Source organism: Cyanistes caeruleus, chromosome 1 (assembly GCF_971803275.1).
Source record: "Cyanistes caeruleus chromosome 1, bCyaCae1.hap1.1, whole genome shotgun sequence".
NCBI lineage: Eukaryota > Metazoa > Chordata > Aves > Passeriformes > Paridae > Cyanistes > Cyanistes caeruleus.
The window spans coordinates 129,079,311-129,098,555 of NC_141701.1; the positions used below are offsets into that span (position 1 = coordinate 129,079,311).

Below are 19,245 nucleotides of genomic sequence, written 5' to 3' on the forward strand. Positions count from 1 at the left end.
TCTCAGTAACTCGCTGCTTTTTGGCCCTTCACAAGAGCAACATTTAGCCCTAGAAGAGCCAGGCTGCAGCTGGAAATCTGAGCTTTAGACAGTCATGAGCTTCTTAGCCCATAACTAGCTAATGAAGACTTTCCACTGCATTCTTGAGATTTGCTTCTGAGTTTGTTAAGCCAAATATCCTAGGCTAATGCATTTAGCAGAAGAAAAAACTCTTTTTACATCATGTGGCATGTTCTACTTGCAATACTCCAGGCCACTGTTTTCAGCTGAAGAAGTTTTGCTATTACAGAAAGAACCCTTAAAAATTGCATTTCAATCTGTCAACAAAACTGGCCCAGACTTGCTCCATTTCCCAATCAAAACTATTTTCTCAAGCTGTCAATCCCATGAGCTCACCCTGAAGTCACAAGCTCCTTTCTTTCTATTCTAAGCTTTTTGTTGTTTTGCTATGCATCACCACCCAAAAAGGGAATTCTTCAGCCAGAGGCCAAGGCATCATTTTCTAAAGACATATATAACATAAACATAAAATATAAAGGAGAAGGCAATCCAGTTTGTTCTCCCACAGCTGCATTGTATTCCCAAGGTAAATTGCAATAAGAACTATTTTTTATTTCTTTTTTTCTTCTTTTTTTCTTTTTTTTTCTTTTTTTTTTTTTTTTAAGTAGAGTAAGTAGCTATTGCTTAAAGATACCTGGAAACATAAGATTGTTCTATTTATGAACATTTGGATCTTATTCTCACTCCCTACAATATGGCTAAGGATCTTCCATCTCTTCCAAATATTTTTATGAAACAACTATCATGTTAAAAAACACAGGAAGGAGCTGTGTTCTTTTAATCCCTCTGTGATTAATCATGGTATCAATAGGATATTTTCACACATTTTCATTTACAATTACAGAATATCCAAAGCTCAGTAGAAGGGTGGTTCATAGGGAACAGGCAGCAGTAGCACCAAAGGTGTGCACCAAGCTCTCTGCACAGGACAGACAAGGCAGCAGATCATGTCCAGCTGTCTGTGTGGGCAAGGCTGTACAAACTGGGGTCAGCACAGCCGTGCAGGCTCCCCAGTTCCAGGTTTCTAGCCCATTGGAGAGGGAAATGAAATTTAAGCAAGCTGAAGGGAAATGAAAAGGAGTGGACCAGACTGTTACTGTCAGTGTCAGGCTGGAAACAAGAACTTGAGCTTTCTGCTTTGTTAAGCACGGCGTGTTGCCAAGCCCAGTGCAAATTTTCTCCCATCAGCTCCCTGTCAAAGCCTCCTCTGAGATGTCACAAATAAGTCAGGATATGTGGATCTATGGTATTCACAGCTCTTCTCCCTGTTGAGATAAAGCTGCATGGAGTGGGTTTGGCTGCACAGACACTGAGAACCTACAGAAAATATCACGAATTCCCATCCTCCAAAAACCTCCTGGCTCCAAACACTTTCTCATGCCATTGGCTCCAAAAGAGAAACTCTGCACTGTTTCTTATTGCTCCATAATCTGGCATATGCCATGTGCAGTGTGCCTCTCTCTTGCTCAACAGTTATTTACATGATTTTAACAAGTGTCCCTGGTCTCCTGAGGGAAGACTCCTCTGAGAACAGAATGATCCCTACATCCTTCCCACACTGCCTGCTCACACCCTTCCCTGAAAAAGCCACAGCAGTGCAGGGGAGCCTGGCAGCAGCTTTGAGACACCCCAGGAGAGCATGGTCTGTGGGTTTTGCTTCTTCTTTTGGCCTGCCTTGAATGTTAATCCTTTTTGCATCTCACCATTGAGGTGTTGCCAGGATCTGGGTGTGATAGAATAAGTTCTTTCCTGAAAGATGTGGTTTCACATCTATTGGCGATTGAGAGAGATGGGGAGAGCTGAGTGGTGATCAGGATCCAAATTTACTGTGGACTACATATGCTTGTATACCATTCTAGGAAGGCTACTAATTTTTTACTGCAGTGATTGGGTCAAACATCATACAAATAAACATTAATTTTTGCAACATCTTTTCTACTTACAGAAATTGATTCAGTCTTCTTCCCTGTCACCAGCCTGCTCCAGTCTTCTTGTAATCTTCAAAGCTCTGTTCGTTCTTACCAAGGCATCCTGATTATCAAATCTTTTATGCTAATCAGGTCTAAACTTCTTTCTGTCTTTACGATACACATCCATATGTTTTGTGAACAAGAGCCTATGAATGTGTCACACACATGAAATTCAAGCTAAACAAATACCAAGACTGATCTATAACTTTAATCATTTCAGGGTTCCCTTTAGTGCCAGCATCCATTCATGCAGTTGCAAGAGCCAGATACTTCAATGACAAGTGAGTAGCTTATCTGTTTTTGAAGGAACTTAGCATTATTTAACTGTGGAGCAAATTTTATTCAAGTTAATAACAAATGTTAATGCTATATTTTTCCTCCAGCTGCTGGATGAGTGTTGACACACACTTGCTTTATATTGTTCATGGACCTGTAATGGCAGCTTTATTGGTAAGAATATTGTTTGCTATCAACAGCATAATAATTATTTTAGAAATGCTGCTAACCTGAACAAAATAGAAACTTCTGTACTATAAGTATTTTGGTCAAAACTCAGAGCAAACTAGAGGTTTTCTCTACTCAGTGTTGCAAAGCACAGGCTCACACCACCTTTTTACAGTGGGACTTGAGACAAATACACTGCATTTATGTGACAGAATCAATCACTTAACTGTGCCTTAGCTGGGGTGAGCTTGTTGTCCAGCATGGCTTTTGCTGGTCACTGAGTTGGTATTGACCAAAGGTAGGGAGCTAAAAGAGTCCAGGGAGAGAACTGGGCTGGGCTGTCTGAGTAGGACAAGATCCAAAGTGCAGCTTGGTAGTGTGCATACAACATACATCATGCATACATACAACATCTGGTATGCCAGTCCTGCAGTTGGGCATGGTAAGCCTGACCTTCCTGACAGGTGCAGAAAGGGTTTCATTCAACCCAAGCCCCAAGCTCATCTCACTGTGTCACGCAAGATGCACTTTCATCTTTTTATCCGCCTCTCACTTGCAAACACCTGCATGGACATAGCTGCAGTAATTGCCTCAGAGATCAAACAACAGCACAGTGAGTACTGGGAACACTTTCAAATAAAAAACTCTCCATAAAATAGCTGAAAATAAAAAAAAAAAATCTTTCTACCCTTTCTGGAGATGTCATAATGATGTCTTTAACATCAACTGTGTGAAATAACCCATCCTTCCCTGCCTTATAGGTAGTCTGTTGGTCCCATAGAATCACATTTATTGTGGGTTTATTGGTTCAGTCATGACTGTATCTGCTATTGTAATGCCGATTACCATCTGAGAGAGGCCACTTAACCTTTATTGTTGTCATTGTGATCCCACTCTGTATACCTTGGCCACAAAGGAAAAAGGAACAACTACTATGGAAAAAGAGTAGTCTTTAGCTGTTTTCAAAATAAGACATTATAATTTCTATATTTTGTCATATATATATGTTTATGTCATTTCCAGTCTTATTTTTCTTATGAAGATGTCAATGTCTACAGTATGACCTGCTTGATTTGCTACAAAAAATCCCATAGTGGCAGACTGGCTCAGAAGAGCTGAGGGTTTTTAACATTGCAAAGTCTTTCTTTGACTTTTTACAGTTACTTTCAGAAAATCTTAAAGTGGAGGTTAAACAGAGTGAGTGAAGTCAGAATAGGATGGAGATTCAGGTTTAGATTTAATGTTGAATGGGACCTCAGAAGTAATTTATTATTCCTCTTTTCTAGTAGAGCACAAATATCAAACGGTTGAAAGGTCTCCCAGTGTAGTTTAGAAGTGCAGAAATATTTTACCAGAGCTTGCTGATTCACTGTTCTGAAAAAAATCCACCCAAATTTCTGGTATATAGATGCCATTTGAGTTCTTGAAATATCTATGGAAATTATACAACTTACATACTTATTTCAAAAAATTATCAGGAGGAAGAAAGTCTGTTGAAGTTCCAAAGTGCCTGATTTTACTGTAGCAGAGTGGAAAGTGATACCCTGGAGAGGAGAGGGTCTGTGATGCCAGGGATGTCCACAGGGTACCCACTGAGCTCATTATCAGCCTGGGTCTGCCCTCCCTCTTCCTGCAGGCTCTCAGCACATCCTGCAAGGAGCTCTCTGTGCAGGCAGGGTCAAGGGCAGGTTACCCTATGCTGCCATCAGATTTCTAGAGATAACTGAGGAGAGGAGATGCTTAAAGAGATACTTGGTATCACTGATCATGAGGGTCAGGGGCAGCATTTCCTGGTGTCTGGTGTTTCTGCCCTGAGACAGCACCTGTTCCCTGTGGGCAGGGTGCCACGGGGTCCCTGCGGCCTGGGGGAGGCAAGGGGTGGCCCAGGTTTTCCTCAAGAACAGCCCCTGCTCACAGACAAGCCTCAAGCACCAGTCCATGGAGCATATTCCTTAGGGAAATTGTGTGCTCCCATAGGTCCTGTGTGCCCAGGGACATGCTGGAGTTTGTCTCACCTTGGCAACTGTCAGATTCAGGACAGAGACACGGTTATTTCTAGGGAGCAATTTGTCCACCCCACTTAAACTTCTGATATAATAAAAAATATTTAGTGTTCCCTGGAAACCCTGAATTTTCCTACATCTGTGTCAAAACATCCAGTGCATGCTAGAACTGACCCCTGCCTGCCTGATCCCCTGCATACAGGCTCCAAAGCATTTAGAGCTGCTTTACAGATCTTTCCTGAGAAATATTGAAGATATTTTCCAAGACCTGACTGCCAAGGAGCTGCCCATTATGGGATACAATAAAGCTAGAAAGCTACACTTTACTGCCATTTATGTGATTTGTATTTTTATTTTGAATGTCTGTCTCAGTTGAATGCTTTCACCTACAATAACTTTGTTTTTGCAGGTCAATTTTTTCTTTTTGCTTAATATTGTCCGAGTTTTGGTGACAAAGCTGAGAGACACCCACCGTGCTGAGTCCAACATGTATATGAAAGCTGTCAGAGCCACTTTAATCCTGGTGCCCTTACTAGGAATTCAGTTTGTTATTATTCCCTGGAGACCAGAAAACCGACTTGCTGGAGAGATATATGATTACATCATGCATATACTAATGCATTACCAGGTATGTAGCACCTTCAGCATGGTTGAATTGTTTGATGTTAAGCTAATTTACTCAAAGATGCTGTTGCCAGGGCGTTTGCCCTGAAGCTGAAAATTACTGGATTTTCAGTTCTTTTCCAACCTTTACACAGTATTGGATTATCTGCATTTACACATGCAGCACCACTGTGTAAAGAATAGAGACAAAACAGGGGAAACACTAGTAAGTCCCCAAAAGTATCAGTTTACATTTCTAAACTATGGAGAGAAAACTGAGTTCACAGAGGGCTTTTAAGTACCAGCACAACTTCTGTTGAAGTGCTCAAATTGACTGTAACTAGTGTTGTGACCTCAATATTAAAATAAGCAGTGTTTGCAAACTGTTGTTCAGAAGTAATGCCAACACACAAAGAAAAACCAGAGACAAATATGCTTCATTTGGGAGTTAGAATTCCATTATTAGGCAGTTCAAATTATCAGACTGACATTTGGATTTCAAAAATGCTCTGAAAATATAACATCGTTCAGTAAGTCTAGTACATTTTCTTTTGGAAACAAGCCAAACCAAAATGAATTTAAATTCTGGGTTATCTGGTGGACTGACTGGAATATATCCAGTCCTATGTTGACTAGGAAAGGCAGTTTTTCAATGCATTTGTGAGTAGTGGTCAAAATGAGTGAATATGGTGACCTACTTCTTGCTTCCATTCATATTTTAATGCTTGAATAAGAAAACAGCTTAAAAAAATCAGTAGTGTTTTTTTCCTAAAATGAAATTATAAATAAGGCTACCAAAATCTATGCATCCTGTCAGATTATATATCCTGCTTATCATCCTTATCCTTTCAAAACTGTGGGTGTTCCTGCTGCTGCATGGATAGAATAACTGAAGTTATAAGTCTGCTTTTGAAGCGCATGACATCTTATATTACAGTTCTGCTTAAAAGGAATGACAACCTTGTTTCTTCTATTGTTGCCTGTATTGTTACTTTTTCACTTACAAGAGCTATAAAGGAATATCTCCAGATTAGTTTTTTGGTGACAAGTTATTTGATTACTGTTCTAACGAGTTAGGATAAGACAGAGTGTTACCATAATGACTTTACTCTTAAAATATCCTTTAAATCCTGTGCATTGTTGGAGAATTGCAAAACCAATTATAATTGTCTGAATTAAAAATTCTAATTGTGATAATTATGCAATAGAAAGTCACTAAACTGAGGTTAAAATGGAGGCTGCACTGATGAAGGGGGTTGGGTGAGGGAGGGATTCAAGGTAGGAAAGTTTCATCCCTGACAGGTTCTTTCTGCTTACACAGAAGAACTCTTGTCACCTCTTCAGTATAATCTCAGCGTGCTTCCTGCTGGAATTTGGCCTTTTAGAAGGGCTGTGCAGTTGTCCTGCTGGCTGCAGCCAACTGCAATCCTCCCTTTTCCACTCTGGCTGGATTTTTTATTGTAACCTAAATAATCATTCCAAATCCTTTCCCCAACATTTATTGTATGCATATTTGTATGCAAGATCGATGACAGCTGTATAATCACTCCTCTGGTGCTCATTTTCTTCTAGGGCTGGTTCTGGTAATTAGCAGATAGTGTATTAGTTTGTGTAATGGCTGTGTTTCCCCCCTAGCTATGGCACTGCCATGACCCACAGCACAGCCAGCCCGTGCAGACACCAGCAAGAGCCTCTGGGGTCTTGCAGCTCGTGGCATGGCAGTCCTATACAAGCAGGCATCCTGGGAAAAATTACCAATCTTTTTTTAAGCAAAATGTTATACATTCTTCATTGCTGCACTGGTTAAATGAGAACTTTTTATGCCTTTTCAAGAACAGAAAGAGAGACAGGTTTTCACAGTACATGACTTCTTTAAGTAAACGTGAAGGATTGATGTGTTAGTTATATAAATCTATTACACAGAAATGGTGCAAACCAGCACTGCAGTCTATTGCAGAGGATTGAGGATAAGAAAGAATATGTTCACAAAAAGCCCCATCTAATGCTATTTCTTTCAGAGAATGGTTTTCCCAGTTGAAAAACAGCACACTAGTAATATTTATTTTATTTTATTTTATTTTATTTTATTTTATTTTATTTTATTTTATTTTATTTTATTTTATTTTATTTTATTTTATTTTACTTTATTTTATTTTATTTTATTTTATTCTATTCTATTCTATTCTATTCTATTCTATTCTATTCTAATTTATCAACAAGCTAGGTTTCCTCTGCTGAAGTAATTTCTGAACAACAGCAGAAGTCTGCTTTGGATCTGTCCTACTCTTTTTGTGATGGTCTCATCAATGCTTACCACTTTAAGCAGAAATAGTTTTTCAAATATGACTCTCTGAAAAATTCACAAATTCACATATCTACTGCATGTGTCTTTCACACAATAGACCAGATTCTTCTTAACAGATCTGAAGAACAGACATGATAAAATGTCATGATAAATCATAAATAATAATGATAATATCGTTATCATGATAACATCATAATTATGATACATTATAAAGAAATGGAAGGCTGGCTTTTGTGCTGCAAATGGGAATGCATGTACTTCTCCAGATCAGCTAGCCAACTTCCCATTAATCCTCTAAATGCAGAGGTTCATATCTCCTCTCATCATCACCAATATCAGCTCTTTAGTCTCCAGAATGCTGAAATGTAAAGCACACCAGGCAGGAGGAAGACATTTCAGCTGTTAGGTTGTGGTTTAAGCCCAGCTAGCAACTCAGCCCCACAGAGTCACTCACTAACTCCTTGGAGTGGCATGGAGGAGAGAACTGGAAGGGTAAAAGTGAAAACAGGGAAAACTCATGGGCTGAGATAAAGATAGTTTAGTAGATAAAGCAAAAGCCACATATGAAAGCAAAATACAGAATTCATTCTCAGCTTCTCATGGGCAGGCAGTTGTTCAGCCGTCCTCAGGGAAGTAGAGCTACATCACACATAAAAATTAACTGGGACAAAAAAATGCCAGCACTCTAAACATCCCCCTTTTTATTCTTCTCACACTTTATATGCTGATCATGATGCCACATGATCTGGGATATTCCTTGGATCAGCTGGGTTCATCTGTCCTGACTGTCCCCTCCCAACTCCTTGTGCACTCCCAGCCCACTCAAGGTGGTGTGAGATGAAAAGCAGCAAAGGCCTTGACTTTTGGAGGCCCTGCTGAGCCATACCAACATCCCTGCATTGTCAGCACATTATCCAGCACACATCCACAGCAGAGCCCCATACTAGCTACTGTGAAGAAAATTAAGTCTACCCTACACAAAACCTGCACACCTCAATTGGAATGACATGCATGGATTGGGATGCTGTAGATGCATTGATGACCACACAGAGCTATCTTTTTTCACAGAGCTCCTAAATTAGGCACCACAAAACAAACATTTGCACTCCCCAAGAGCCAGTGAGTTGCAGATCTGCCTTAAAGGATCTGATTTTCAAAGCTTGGTAGGTGATGCTGAAAGCACATGAAAGATGCAAACTTCTTCAGGCTGTAAAGCATTATGGTGCTGGATATGCCAGCTCCTTGCACACCTCTGGTATGAAAACTCATCTGTCAAAAGCCTGAAAACCCCATCATGCTGCCCAGTGGAGGCAAAATGGTTTGCCTGGGCAAAGGGAATGCCTCCTGTGAAGGAGTGGAGCAGCAGCAGCCCTCGGTCCTGCATGTAGCTGCATTCTGGTCTCCATTCCGAGATAGAGCAAGAGATGTGGCTTGTGCCTGATGAGCTGGCAGGACCTCCTGCACCTCTGCTGGTGCTGGGGCTGGAGCTGAAGCTTCCTTCATCCTTGGAACCACTGAAAATCTTTTGAGAAACCCCAGGCTGTAAAGAGACTGGGGTGCTGTGCTTGCATCAGAGGTTCTGCTACAAAGGATCACTACCCCAGCTTCTGATTTCTGACATTGGTCCATAACAAAGGCTTCACACAAAAAAAAGGAAGAATAAAAAACTAACTGCATGATGCACCAGTTAGTCCCACATTTAGACACTGTCTTCCCAGAGCTCTCAAACCAGCCTAGAGATGAATAAGCCACAACTTCAAGCTCCCTACTCCAACAGTCCCATTCTATCTCCAGCACCTTCAAGCTGGGTTTTTAGAGGCTGTTACTAAACAAATGTAAGAAATGGCACTGTCACTGTGCCAAAGAAGAGAGACATCGAGGTCTGTGAAGGAGGGGTGGAGGAACAGCCCCTGAATCAACAGCAATGCACAAGCAGCTAAAGCTACTCTTCTCAGTACCTTGGTGACTGAGGCTCTAAATGTGTAAATCTATCTCTAGTGAGAAATTAAAATGCTATTCAGCATAAGGGCTTTCAGCATAAGGTTTTTATTGGCAAATGAAAAGGGTTTTTTCTGCTGAACAGAGAATAATTACTGTCCTTTTCTCCACAAGTGAAGTCCCTTGTGTGCCACTCAGCAGCTTCCAAGCATCACCCCAGGACAGCAGCACCCACCCTGCCAGGCAGGAGGATGCAGCTCAGAGGTGCCTGGTCTGGTAAAGGATATTTTGAATCTTTTAGGCCTGGGTTTGGACTGCAAATATATCCACACTGCCTCCAAGTTTTAAATTCAGATTTCTATGCAGCCTTACACAGAACAAAATTAACCCATTTAAAAGTAGCCTGTTATAAATAGTGAGAAATTCCAATGTATTTTAGAAGGTATTCATTCCATCTGTTTCTCAGTTTAAAAGGAAATAAATATCCTGTGTAATGCCAAACCAGTCAGAAATATTTTCTCCTTCTGTTCAAACTTAAGGTTATAGGACTGCTTTTGACAACGTAAGCATTTCTTCTTTATTTTCTGGGGTTTTTTTTTCTCTTAGAATTATTAGCAGTTTAAAAACTTTTTACTATTTTGAACCAATTAATGGTGGACATAAAAAGTGGCACTTTTATATGAAAATTTCACATAAAAAATGACAATAATGAAACCCCCACAGAGAGCAGGAGAAGCAAAGCATGAGTTTTGGCTGATGGGATGTCTCTAGCATTTTGCAGCAGGTGGGCTGCTGTCTTCAGCCCTCTCATGACGATCTCCCCACCTTGGTGGCAGCAGAAACTGCACAGACACATCCTTTGCTTTGCTTATTTTTTTCTTGTAACTTAAATTCACAATTCAGAACCCAGTCATTTACCTCAGAGATGCTGTATGAGTGTGCTGTGAATGAAGGTGGTGAGAAATGCACTAGGGTTTTTTCTCAAAGCTTTTTGTTTTTTGCCAAAATGAAAGCAGTGGAACTGGGATGTACTTCTGTGAACAACCTCAGCCATGCTTTCCTTTTTTCTTTTTTCTTTTTTCTTTTTTCTTTTTTCTTTTTTCTTTTTTCTTTTTTCTTTTTTCTTTTTTCTTTTTTCTTTTTTCTTTTTTCTTTTTTCTTTTTTCTTTTTTCTTTTTTCTTTTTTCTTTTTTCTTTTTTCTTTTTTCTTTTTTCTTTTTTCTTTCTTTTTTTTTTTCTTGCTGTTCATTCAGCTCCAGAAGTGAGAAGTGAATAGATATGGAACAAAGCCCATACAGATAATCAAAAACTGATTTTTATGTTATGGCCACTTGTACATTATCCTCTACCATGAATAATGAATATATAACCCCATAAAAATCTTAACAGAAATACAATTGATTAAGGCAGAAACTAGGGCCCTGGACATGGCCAGGAACAGCAGGAATGAGAATACCTATATATGCTTTCTTGGTTTAATGGAGACACAGGCACAAATAAAAAATAAAAAAGATTTGAGAAACCTATGTAAATTTGCAGTATCTACAAAAGTATTTTTTGTTTCCTCTTAACCTGAGCAAATTACTCAAACTTCTCTTCAAGACACTCATGTGTCTTCTAGGAGAGTGAGATACAAATTAAATACCTGTCAAGCAAAGAATTTACTTAGAACAGTATGGTCACTTAAACACTGGAAAAAACTCACTACAGTGTTAATAAAGTATGTAAAGGTCTGAAAGCTGCTGTCTCTGGACAATCCTTTTGTCATGATTCAGGTGAAAAACACATTCATTTGTTCTTCATGTAGTTTCAGAAGAATTTCAGAAGCCACATAAGGCCCTCATCTTAAATATATTCTTCATTTCTACTTTCAACACCACCACAGCCAACGTTATCTTGCTGGGAGCAGACAATATATCAGAGGTTAGTTTAACAACTCCACACAGTGGCAGAGAGATATAATTGACTTAGACATCCTCAGCAAGGATTGTATCTGGAGCAAAAACCAGTAGCAGTCAGAATTTGGAAGATATGTGTCAAATAGATATGAGGAGTAACCCATGGGCCTTAAATTAAATACCTAACCTACATATAGTCTGTCACATGTTTTAATAGATCCACTGTAGAATTATGGTCATCCCAAGCCCTCCTGGCTCCAGACAGACAAAGCTGGTGTCTGCTCCTGGTGTCTCCCTAGATTTATGGCTGAAGATAACAATAGCTCTCTGTACTATGGCAAAGCTTAATGTATAAAAAGAAGAAATTAGAAAAACAAATAGAAATAGAAAAATAAATAGAAATAATAGGAAGATAGATGGCAGAGTCCAGAGGGGCATGGCAGGTGGAAGAAGAGCAATGGGATATACACGGAACAGACTAGAGAAAATAATTTCCTCAGCTAGAACATGTACAACATGCATGGTCTCAAAATAACAGGAAGCCAGGTGTGCTTTCAGCTCACTCCAAACTAGAAGAGAAACTGAAAGGGATATGAGGCATCACTCCACCTTCCTCTTTAGCTATTCTGCCAGAAGTTGACAGGAGAAAACATTAGTTAAAGGAATTACACTCTTGAACAGCAGAAAAGTGGAGCAATTGCAGAATGTAACAGAAGAATTCTGTCTTTAGGTGAACTGAGGTTCCCACATTGTCCCTAAACACTCTCACTGAAGAGCAAACTTGAAAAAATTTCTCTGCTTCTTTCTCTGCCCCAGCCTCTTTCTCTCCCCTGCTGTCTTCTGATTTTCCATGCCTCCATGCTGTCCATTGAGCATCCCTGCTCCCAGAGGAGATCAAGGTCCATCTGATTTGCCATTATGGCTGGCTGCTGTTAGTGAAACCACATCCAGCACAATTTCAGACCCCTGCTGCAAAGGTGCACAGTGCAGAGCAGAGGTTTTGTCCAACTGTGCACATTTCTGCAGCGTGCACAGCACACACAGCATTGGTACAGGCTGCAAGGAACTGGCGCATTTTCTACTCTAAAAAAAATTTGGATTTAGGACTGTCTGGTCTGGCAAAGCCCTGCTTTAGAGTTGTAAGGTTTTGTTTGAATTTGTGGAACTTCTCAGCCCAAAACTAATGGACAAGCTATTGTGTATTGCTTACTGAATGCTGGGATTTGAGTTTTTTTGAGAATACTCACTGCTTTGCCAAAATATGAGAAGAAACTTTTTTTCTCACTATGTCTACCCTTCATCCTCCTCCTACATGCTGTTTCATGTTGATATTTGAATTTATGTCAAATTACAAATTCTGCATCAATTTATTAGAGAAAAATAATTGTCAATATTGATGTGGTCAGCACTTGTCCAAACCAGCCTGTGTATCTCTATATAAGCATTTGGTTAAAAACTTATTGCTTACCCTGTTTGTGGTGCTAAATATAAATCTGAGAGTCCAAGACATTTTGCAAAGCATAACCCACAATTCAACTGGTAATCATTTAAATGAAGGTTTTACAGAAAACCTACAGCTGTAAAGCTCTTCAAAGCAGCCCTTGGGAACATAAGCTGCATTGTAGTTTCCCCCTCAATTTCAGAAACTGCCATACATTCAGTTTATAATAACTGCTTTAAGTAATTTAAAATGAAGGCATTTGGCTCCCAGTGATGTTTTGTAATGCTATTTTAATACAAGCGAGTGCAGTCAGGACATGGACCAGTGTAACTATATAATCCTGAATGGCAGGCTCTCTGTGCAAGAATTTTCTCTCTTATTAATTTCATACTTTTCCATCTCATATTCCTGCCTTGTCCCTGTTTCATCTTATAGCAGTAGTGAAATGCTATCTGAGCAACTGTGGTGAGGAAGAAATTAACTTAAATCCATTTACAATCAAGCTATGATGAGCAGTGTCTCTTTTTTTCTGCCTCCCCCCTTCTAACTCATGTGCTGTGCTGGGTTTTTTTTCTTTTTTCTGGCCATTTACACCTCTTCTTATATCTTCTCCATCAATTGTGATGCCCAGCATACCATTTCACTTATCCTGACATACAGTTCAATTTAAAGCCTTCCTGGGAGAGCTGGATTCTCTGTGTCTGGCGTTTTTGACTGGATAGCTACACTCTGATGAATGAGTGGCAACATATAGAAAAAAATTCCTCTACCATCTCTTCAGCAAAATCAGTGGCTGTGTGGTTCTCCTTTGTAAGCAAAATATATACCTACATTTCACTTTCCTTCTCTACATCTCTTATATATAAATATCATAACCATAGCAGATGATTGATAAAATCTAGTAATATAGGAGGGGGAGATGTTAAAACATTACGAAAAGACAAAAAAATCCATTTAATAGCATACCTGTGAAAGATGGGGAGTGTCTGTGATGCAGAGAAAGTGGATTCATGTTTTCATCTTGTATCCATCAAGTCCAAATTTCCAAAATATGATGAAGTCTATATATTCTATAGATCTCAAAAACTATTTTCTTTTCCTTCTGTTAGGGCTTACTTGTGGCTACCATATTCTGCTTCTTCAATGGTGAGGTAAGTACATGAAATGCAGAAAATGAGCAGAACTTGTAAGATAGTCATCCTGCTGTTCATTAATGCAGATGTGAAGCATGTTGCACTACAAACTTTGAAGCCACACCAAGTTGCTTTTACTCTCTACACACAAGCAGTGGTGTGCACTTCTGTGCAGAGTGTGTCTGGAATATTTCTGAGCAGATTGAGCAGGTTTGTTACCATTACAAAGCAGGTGGCACCTAATGAGGTACAGGCATGACACTTGCCCTACTATCTGCACATTTGAGATGGAAGTCTAAGGAGAAAAATGCTTTTCTCCCCTTCCTGCCTCAGAACAGCAGGAAAGACCACAATACTCAATAAGAAGCAGAGAAGACATTCAGGAAACTGTCTAAAGAATGCAGTGGGGAGCTCAGAGCCATGGCAAATCCATTCCTGGTAGCACTGCCAGAGGTGGAGGAGTGCAATTACTTGTGTTCCTTTGAGGATTAGCACTGGCCTTTTTACAGTCAATGTTTCTTGTGTAGTAATTGAGAAAGAAAAACTCTTGAGGCAAAGATCTCTCCCATTCTCTTACAGCTGGATCATGTATACGTATACAATACATTATACATATATACACATACATTGGGTTTTAGATCCACTTTACTGCTTTTTTTTTTTTTTTTACAAAAAATAGCAGGTTAAAATACATCAAGAATCATTTAAGTTCCTGCAGCAAGACATTTTCCAAAGATGGTTGGCAGAAAAAACACATCAAGAGCATTCAGCTATAGCAAAATAAAACACCGTATATTTTAGCAAAGCTAGGAAGTCCATTAAAAAGTTCATTTTCAATCCAGAAAAGATGAATTAGATAGAGAACAAACTTTGTGATGCTATGGCTCAGTAAGTCAACCTAGAGAGACATTTGTGCTCCTGTTTATTCCTGTATATTATTAGAAACCAGCAATTCAATGTAATGATGTGACCACACTGATCTTTTGATAGAGACTGGAAGCAAGTTATGTTATTGATAAGGTGTTACTGGCTGATTTGATAACATTCAGGATAGAAGAGAGTATTAAATTCTGCCACCTCTTGTTGACATCTCTGTATATTTGCCTCTGGCTGGCTCCCCGTGTAAATGTACAGAGAAACAGAAGAATAAAAATGATGAGGCCTCAGCTGCAGTTCTGTAGCATGGCTCCTGAGGAGGCATGAAAGAGAATGGCAAAATGTGAGCAGCTAATCACATCAGAACCAAACATGAAATGAGAGCTGTAAAGATCATGCTACAGAAGTTCACAGTTTCATGCATCCAGCTAAACAAAGTTGAAGACATGTGCAACTCTTTTCCTAACACATTTCTGACCCCAGTATCTGCAGGCTACTATCACCTTTCTGCTTCTGCCTTACTGTTAACACTCTGACACAGCTGAATATCCATGCCCTAGAAACAAAGAAAAACTTCTGATACTCCCTAGTATGGAGGACCTACTGTGAAGAAAGCAGAGACCAGTCAGGCAGTTTTTGAAGCATCCTCTGTCTATAAGAGTGTCTGCATCACTGTGTACAAGCAGAACTACAGTGTCTCCTCACTGGCCTCTAAACAAAGTGTTACCCCAAAATCCTGGTCTTGAGCATTGCCCTCTTCCCTCACCCAGTGTCACCTCCATTTTTTTCAGATTAGATTTTGCAAAAATTCCCTTAACAAATTTCCTTAATGTTTTATAGTGTTGATTCCCCGTCTCTAATGAGAACACCTGGATTTGTCTAGATTAAATGTTGTAGCAATGTTAAAAATGAGGAAAGGCCACAATAAAATGCACTGAAAACATAAAGTATCTTAAAGTATATTAGTTTCTTAGTTTCATCAACTAGTTCTACTTCCAAAGTAGTTTTGGCAGTGCTGCAATGTCAGAAGAGGATGTCCACTTTTGCAAGCACAGGAATACGATTCTCAAGGTATGCACCAAGGAATACCTTTGAAGCATCTGGTTGCCAATATGCATGATTGATTACTCCTGGTGGAGCAGCTGATCAGAAACATGGATCGATGTCAGGCACTAAAAACAAATGACTGTGAGGATACAGGTTTCTCAGACATGTTGAGAGTGATTTTGTTGCTGCTTGGGTACTTTTCACCGTTACACCCATTTTCAAAATCATTGCATCTGCTTCAGATTTGCACTCTGTCAGTGTCAGGAGTGCTGAAAAACCCTCTCACTATTTTCTTCTAGGAAATTTTATTTAGGAAAGGTTTTTTCAAAATTTCCCATTAAGGTGAGCAGTGTCAAAGATGACACCTCTCTAATACAGACTCAAGGCAGTTTGTTGCTGTTTGCAATAGCACATTATCTATAAAATACCCAGAAAAGTTTATGCACTAGAGTAGCTGAGCTGAGCTGGGCTGGGCTGGGCTGGGCTGGGCTGGGCTGGGCCAGGAGAGGATTGTGACCCCTTCCTCCCATTTGTTTCTGCAGTTACACAAGCTGTAGATATATAAGGCACACAATCTATAGAAAAACAGCAAGAAACTAATGCCAAGCTGGTAGTAGGGCCTTCCAAAGGGAGCACTAATCTGACTTTGACCAAGTCCTGGTGGATGCAGAAGTACATAGACCAAAGACACAGTCTGGTCTTCAGTCATGATATAAGATTGTTTCCAAGCTGCTGCATACATCTGCTGCCATAGAGGCTAAAATTATTTCTCATGAGAAAATTTAGTGTGGGGCAAGGAGATTAATTTTAGTACTGCAGAAGCCTGGCTAATCTGGGATTTACTTTTTCCTACTGGAACATTTAACTTCAAGACTGAAATACATGAAGCTTAGCCAGGACAAACAATGCTAAACTCAGAACCACTTTACTGTTTTATAGTACATTCATCATTACTGCCTCACTAACCTCACTTAAGTACCATGAGGCCATCTATGAAAGAAAACTGAAAATAATAATTAAAAACTCTACCAATGTCTGCATTCATCTGTAAAAACACATAAACAATGTATTTTTTTTATTTTTTTTTTTTTTACTTTTGAAATTAAAAATCTTCTTGCATGTTTTCATATAAAATCTTGGTGTCCAGCTGCACTGTAGTTTCTCTGTCCAACAGCAACAGTTTTGTACAGATGACACAAGGTCTCTGCAATAGTCTGCTCACCAGACCACATTTTCAAGCCTGGGATTGCTTCTAGACTGCAAGGCTGGACAACAGAATGGGAAGTCTATTTGGTGAAAAAACAGTGATGTATCTTGTGTGCCAATGAGTGAATGCCTAATAGAGAACAGAAAAACCTTTTAAGTCTTGAAGACCAGAGTAAATAAACTTGGGCTCTTCATTGCTTAAGTCTTTGCCTTCTTTTATCTGCCATCACACTGGAAAGCATGGCAGGCATCACCCTGTGCCTCCCGGTGCCTCTTCAGTCATTGATATGTTGTGGCTGTGCATGTGATTTTCAGTAATGCTGCATACATATTTAAAATCCATTCCATGGTTTTAGTTGGCACTGAGTTATGACCATCTGAGATTCTTGGAATCATGGCAGAAAGCTAGATTAGCAAGTTTTACTCAAATGCAGCAACTTGTACAATCCATTTGTGGCCAGATCCTTGAACAAGCAAGCAGTCCAGCAGAGAACAGAGGAAAAAAAGATGCTGTGACCTTGTGCTCTCACTGCTCTGTGGAGCCTTTCAGACCTGTGTAATGGCAGTGAAATGGAAGGGATGTGTCAGTTGTCTACCCACTATACACACAATGTAAGCACCACTCTCTTGGAAGAAGAAAATTATAAGCTCCTTATGACAGGCTCTGTAAGACTCAGGGACGTTGTTCTTCCCTCTCCAGTCAACCACACTATCATCTCCAGACCTATGGTTGCCTGGTGGATTGTCATACTCCAGTTCAGCTGAGAGCAGCTGGGGAGCTTATCAAGAGCTCCTCACCTGCACAGCAGCTCTTCTCCCCATGCAAGAGCAATCAAAGCCTCAGGGTCTGTGCAGGGGGCAGGGGAAGGAGACGGCTAGGAGAGGAACAGAAAGACTCTCAGAGCAGGCTCTTGCTCCCTTCACTAAAGATGCTGACATGAATCCGAAAGGGTGAAGCACTGTGAAATGCAAACATGGTCAGCTTGGGGCAGAGGTGAAGGCCAGAAGTGCCCATGGTGCAGAGAGGGAGAGGTGGCTGCAGGCAGGCAGAGACCTGTGCACAGACAAAGCTTCTGCCTTATCCCTGTTGTGTCTGCCCTAGATGCCATCATCCCAGAGAGATATGAGGAAAGTCACTGTCCTGGTACTTCTGAAGATTTCAGAGTCCCTCCCCATATCTTCTGGGGTGACAAAGCTCAAATATTCATATTGTAACATCAAAAGACAATTTTAAAGTGACTAAATATAATATTTCATATAATATATAATATAATATTTCTGTATCAAGTGCTGCCACTGCATTTCTCTTTAACACAGTAATTCTTTCTCAGGAATAAATTTGGGTGATAGTGTGATAAAACATCCCCACATGCAGCTACTTCACTTTAATTCTCAGTATTGGCATAGCAAACCTTGCTCACAGCCCAAGTGATTAAAGTTCCATTGTGACCATATGGCTTTGCTATGTTCAATAGCTAATCAACTTCCACACAGCCTTTTTTTGGTTTTCTTTTCTTTTTATGTTAGGAGAGGGTGAATAGCAATACATTCTCCAAATGACAAACAGTGCCAACCTCAGCAGGAGCACAGAAACTTGTAGACACCTGTCATCACAGCGCCTCACTTGCACCTGCCTTCCTCTGGAGGAGAGGGTCATTTACATTGTTGTGCCAAATTGCTGCTATTCTCACTTCGTGCTGTTCAAAACCACTGATTTAAACAAAAAGAGACAGGATTTGCCCACTTTCTGCTCATGTCACAACACTATCAAGAGCTGCCATGCATGCACATGCAGCTAGAGAAGTTCTTATTCCCTGGCAGGACTCAATAGTCTAAACCATTTCCTAGTACCATGTATAACACCACTATTAATATAAATGTTGAATAAAATATCTTATTCTTAGCAGATGACTGTTCAAAGGTTGAAATCTTCTGCTGTGCAGAGGGCTATAGCCATTCTATATTTTGTGAACACAGAACCTGTTCTTAAATTACCAGAACAAAATCCCTTCTAGCTGTTCTGATCCTCTAATTCTTTCTACAAAATTAGTCCTGGCAAGTTCATGAAGTGTACTTACACTTTGCCATTCATAGCAAAGGCTCTTTACTCAAGGCTGAGCATCTTCAAGTATCAAAATGCATTAGGGATTTCAGGAGCAAAAATCCAGGTGGAGTTCCAGCTTTTCTTTTCCTTTTCCTTTTCCTTTTCCTTTTCCTTTTCCTTTTCCTTTTCCTTTTCCTTTTCCTTTTCCTTTTCCTTTTCCTTTTCCTTTTCCTTTTCCTTTTCCTTTTCCTTTTCCTTTTCCTTTTCCTTTTCCTTT

At 39.8% G+C, this 19,245-nt stretch overlaps 1 protein-coding gene across 2 annotated transcripts in view; it reads left to right on the forward strand.

The window, feature by feature from the left end:
• The window catches only part of CALCR (calcitonin receptor), a 157,288-nt gene that overhangs the window by 134,315 nt on the left and 3,728 nt on the right, over nt 1-19,245 (forward strand). For both annotated transcript variants that reach the window (XM_086857367.1, XM_086857375.1), the window contains exons 9-12: nt 2,251-2,311; nt 2,414-2,480; nt 4,887-5,105; nt 13,772-13,813. In XM_086857367.1, the coding sequence (XP_086713493.1) occupies nt 2,251-2,311; nt 2,414-2,480; nt 4,887-5,105; nt 13,772-13,813 (389 nt within the window). The remainder of the gene's footprint in view (nt 1-2,250; nt 2,312-2,413; nt 2,481-4,886; nt 5,106-13,771; nt 13,814-19,245) is intronic.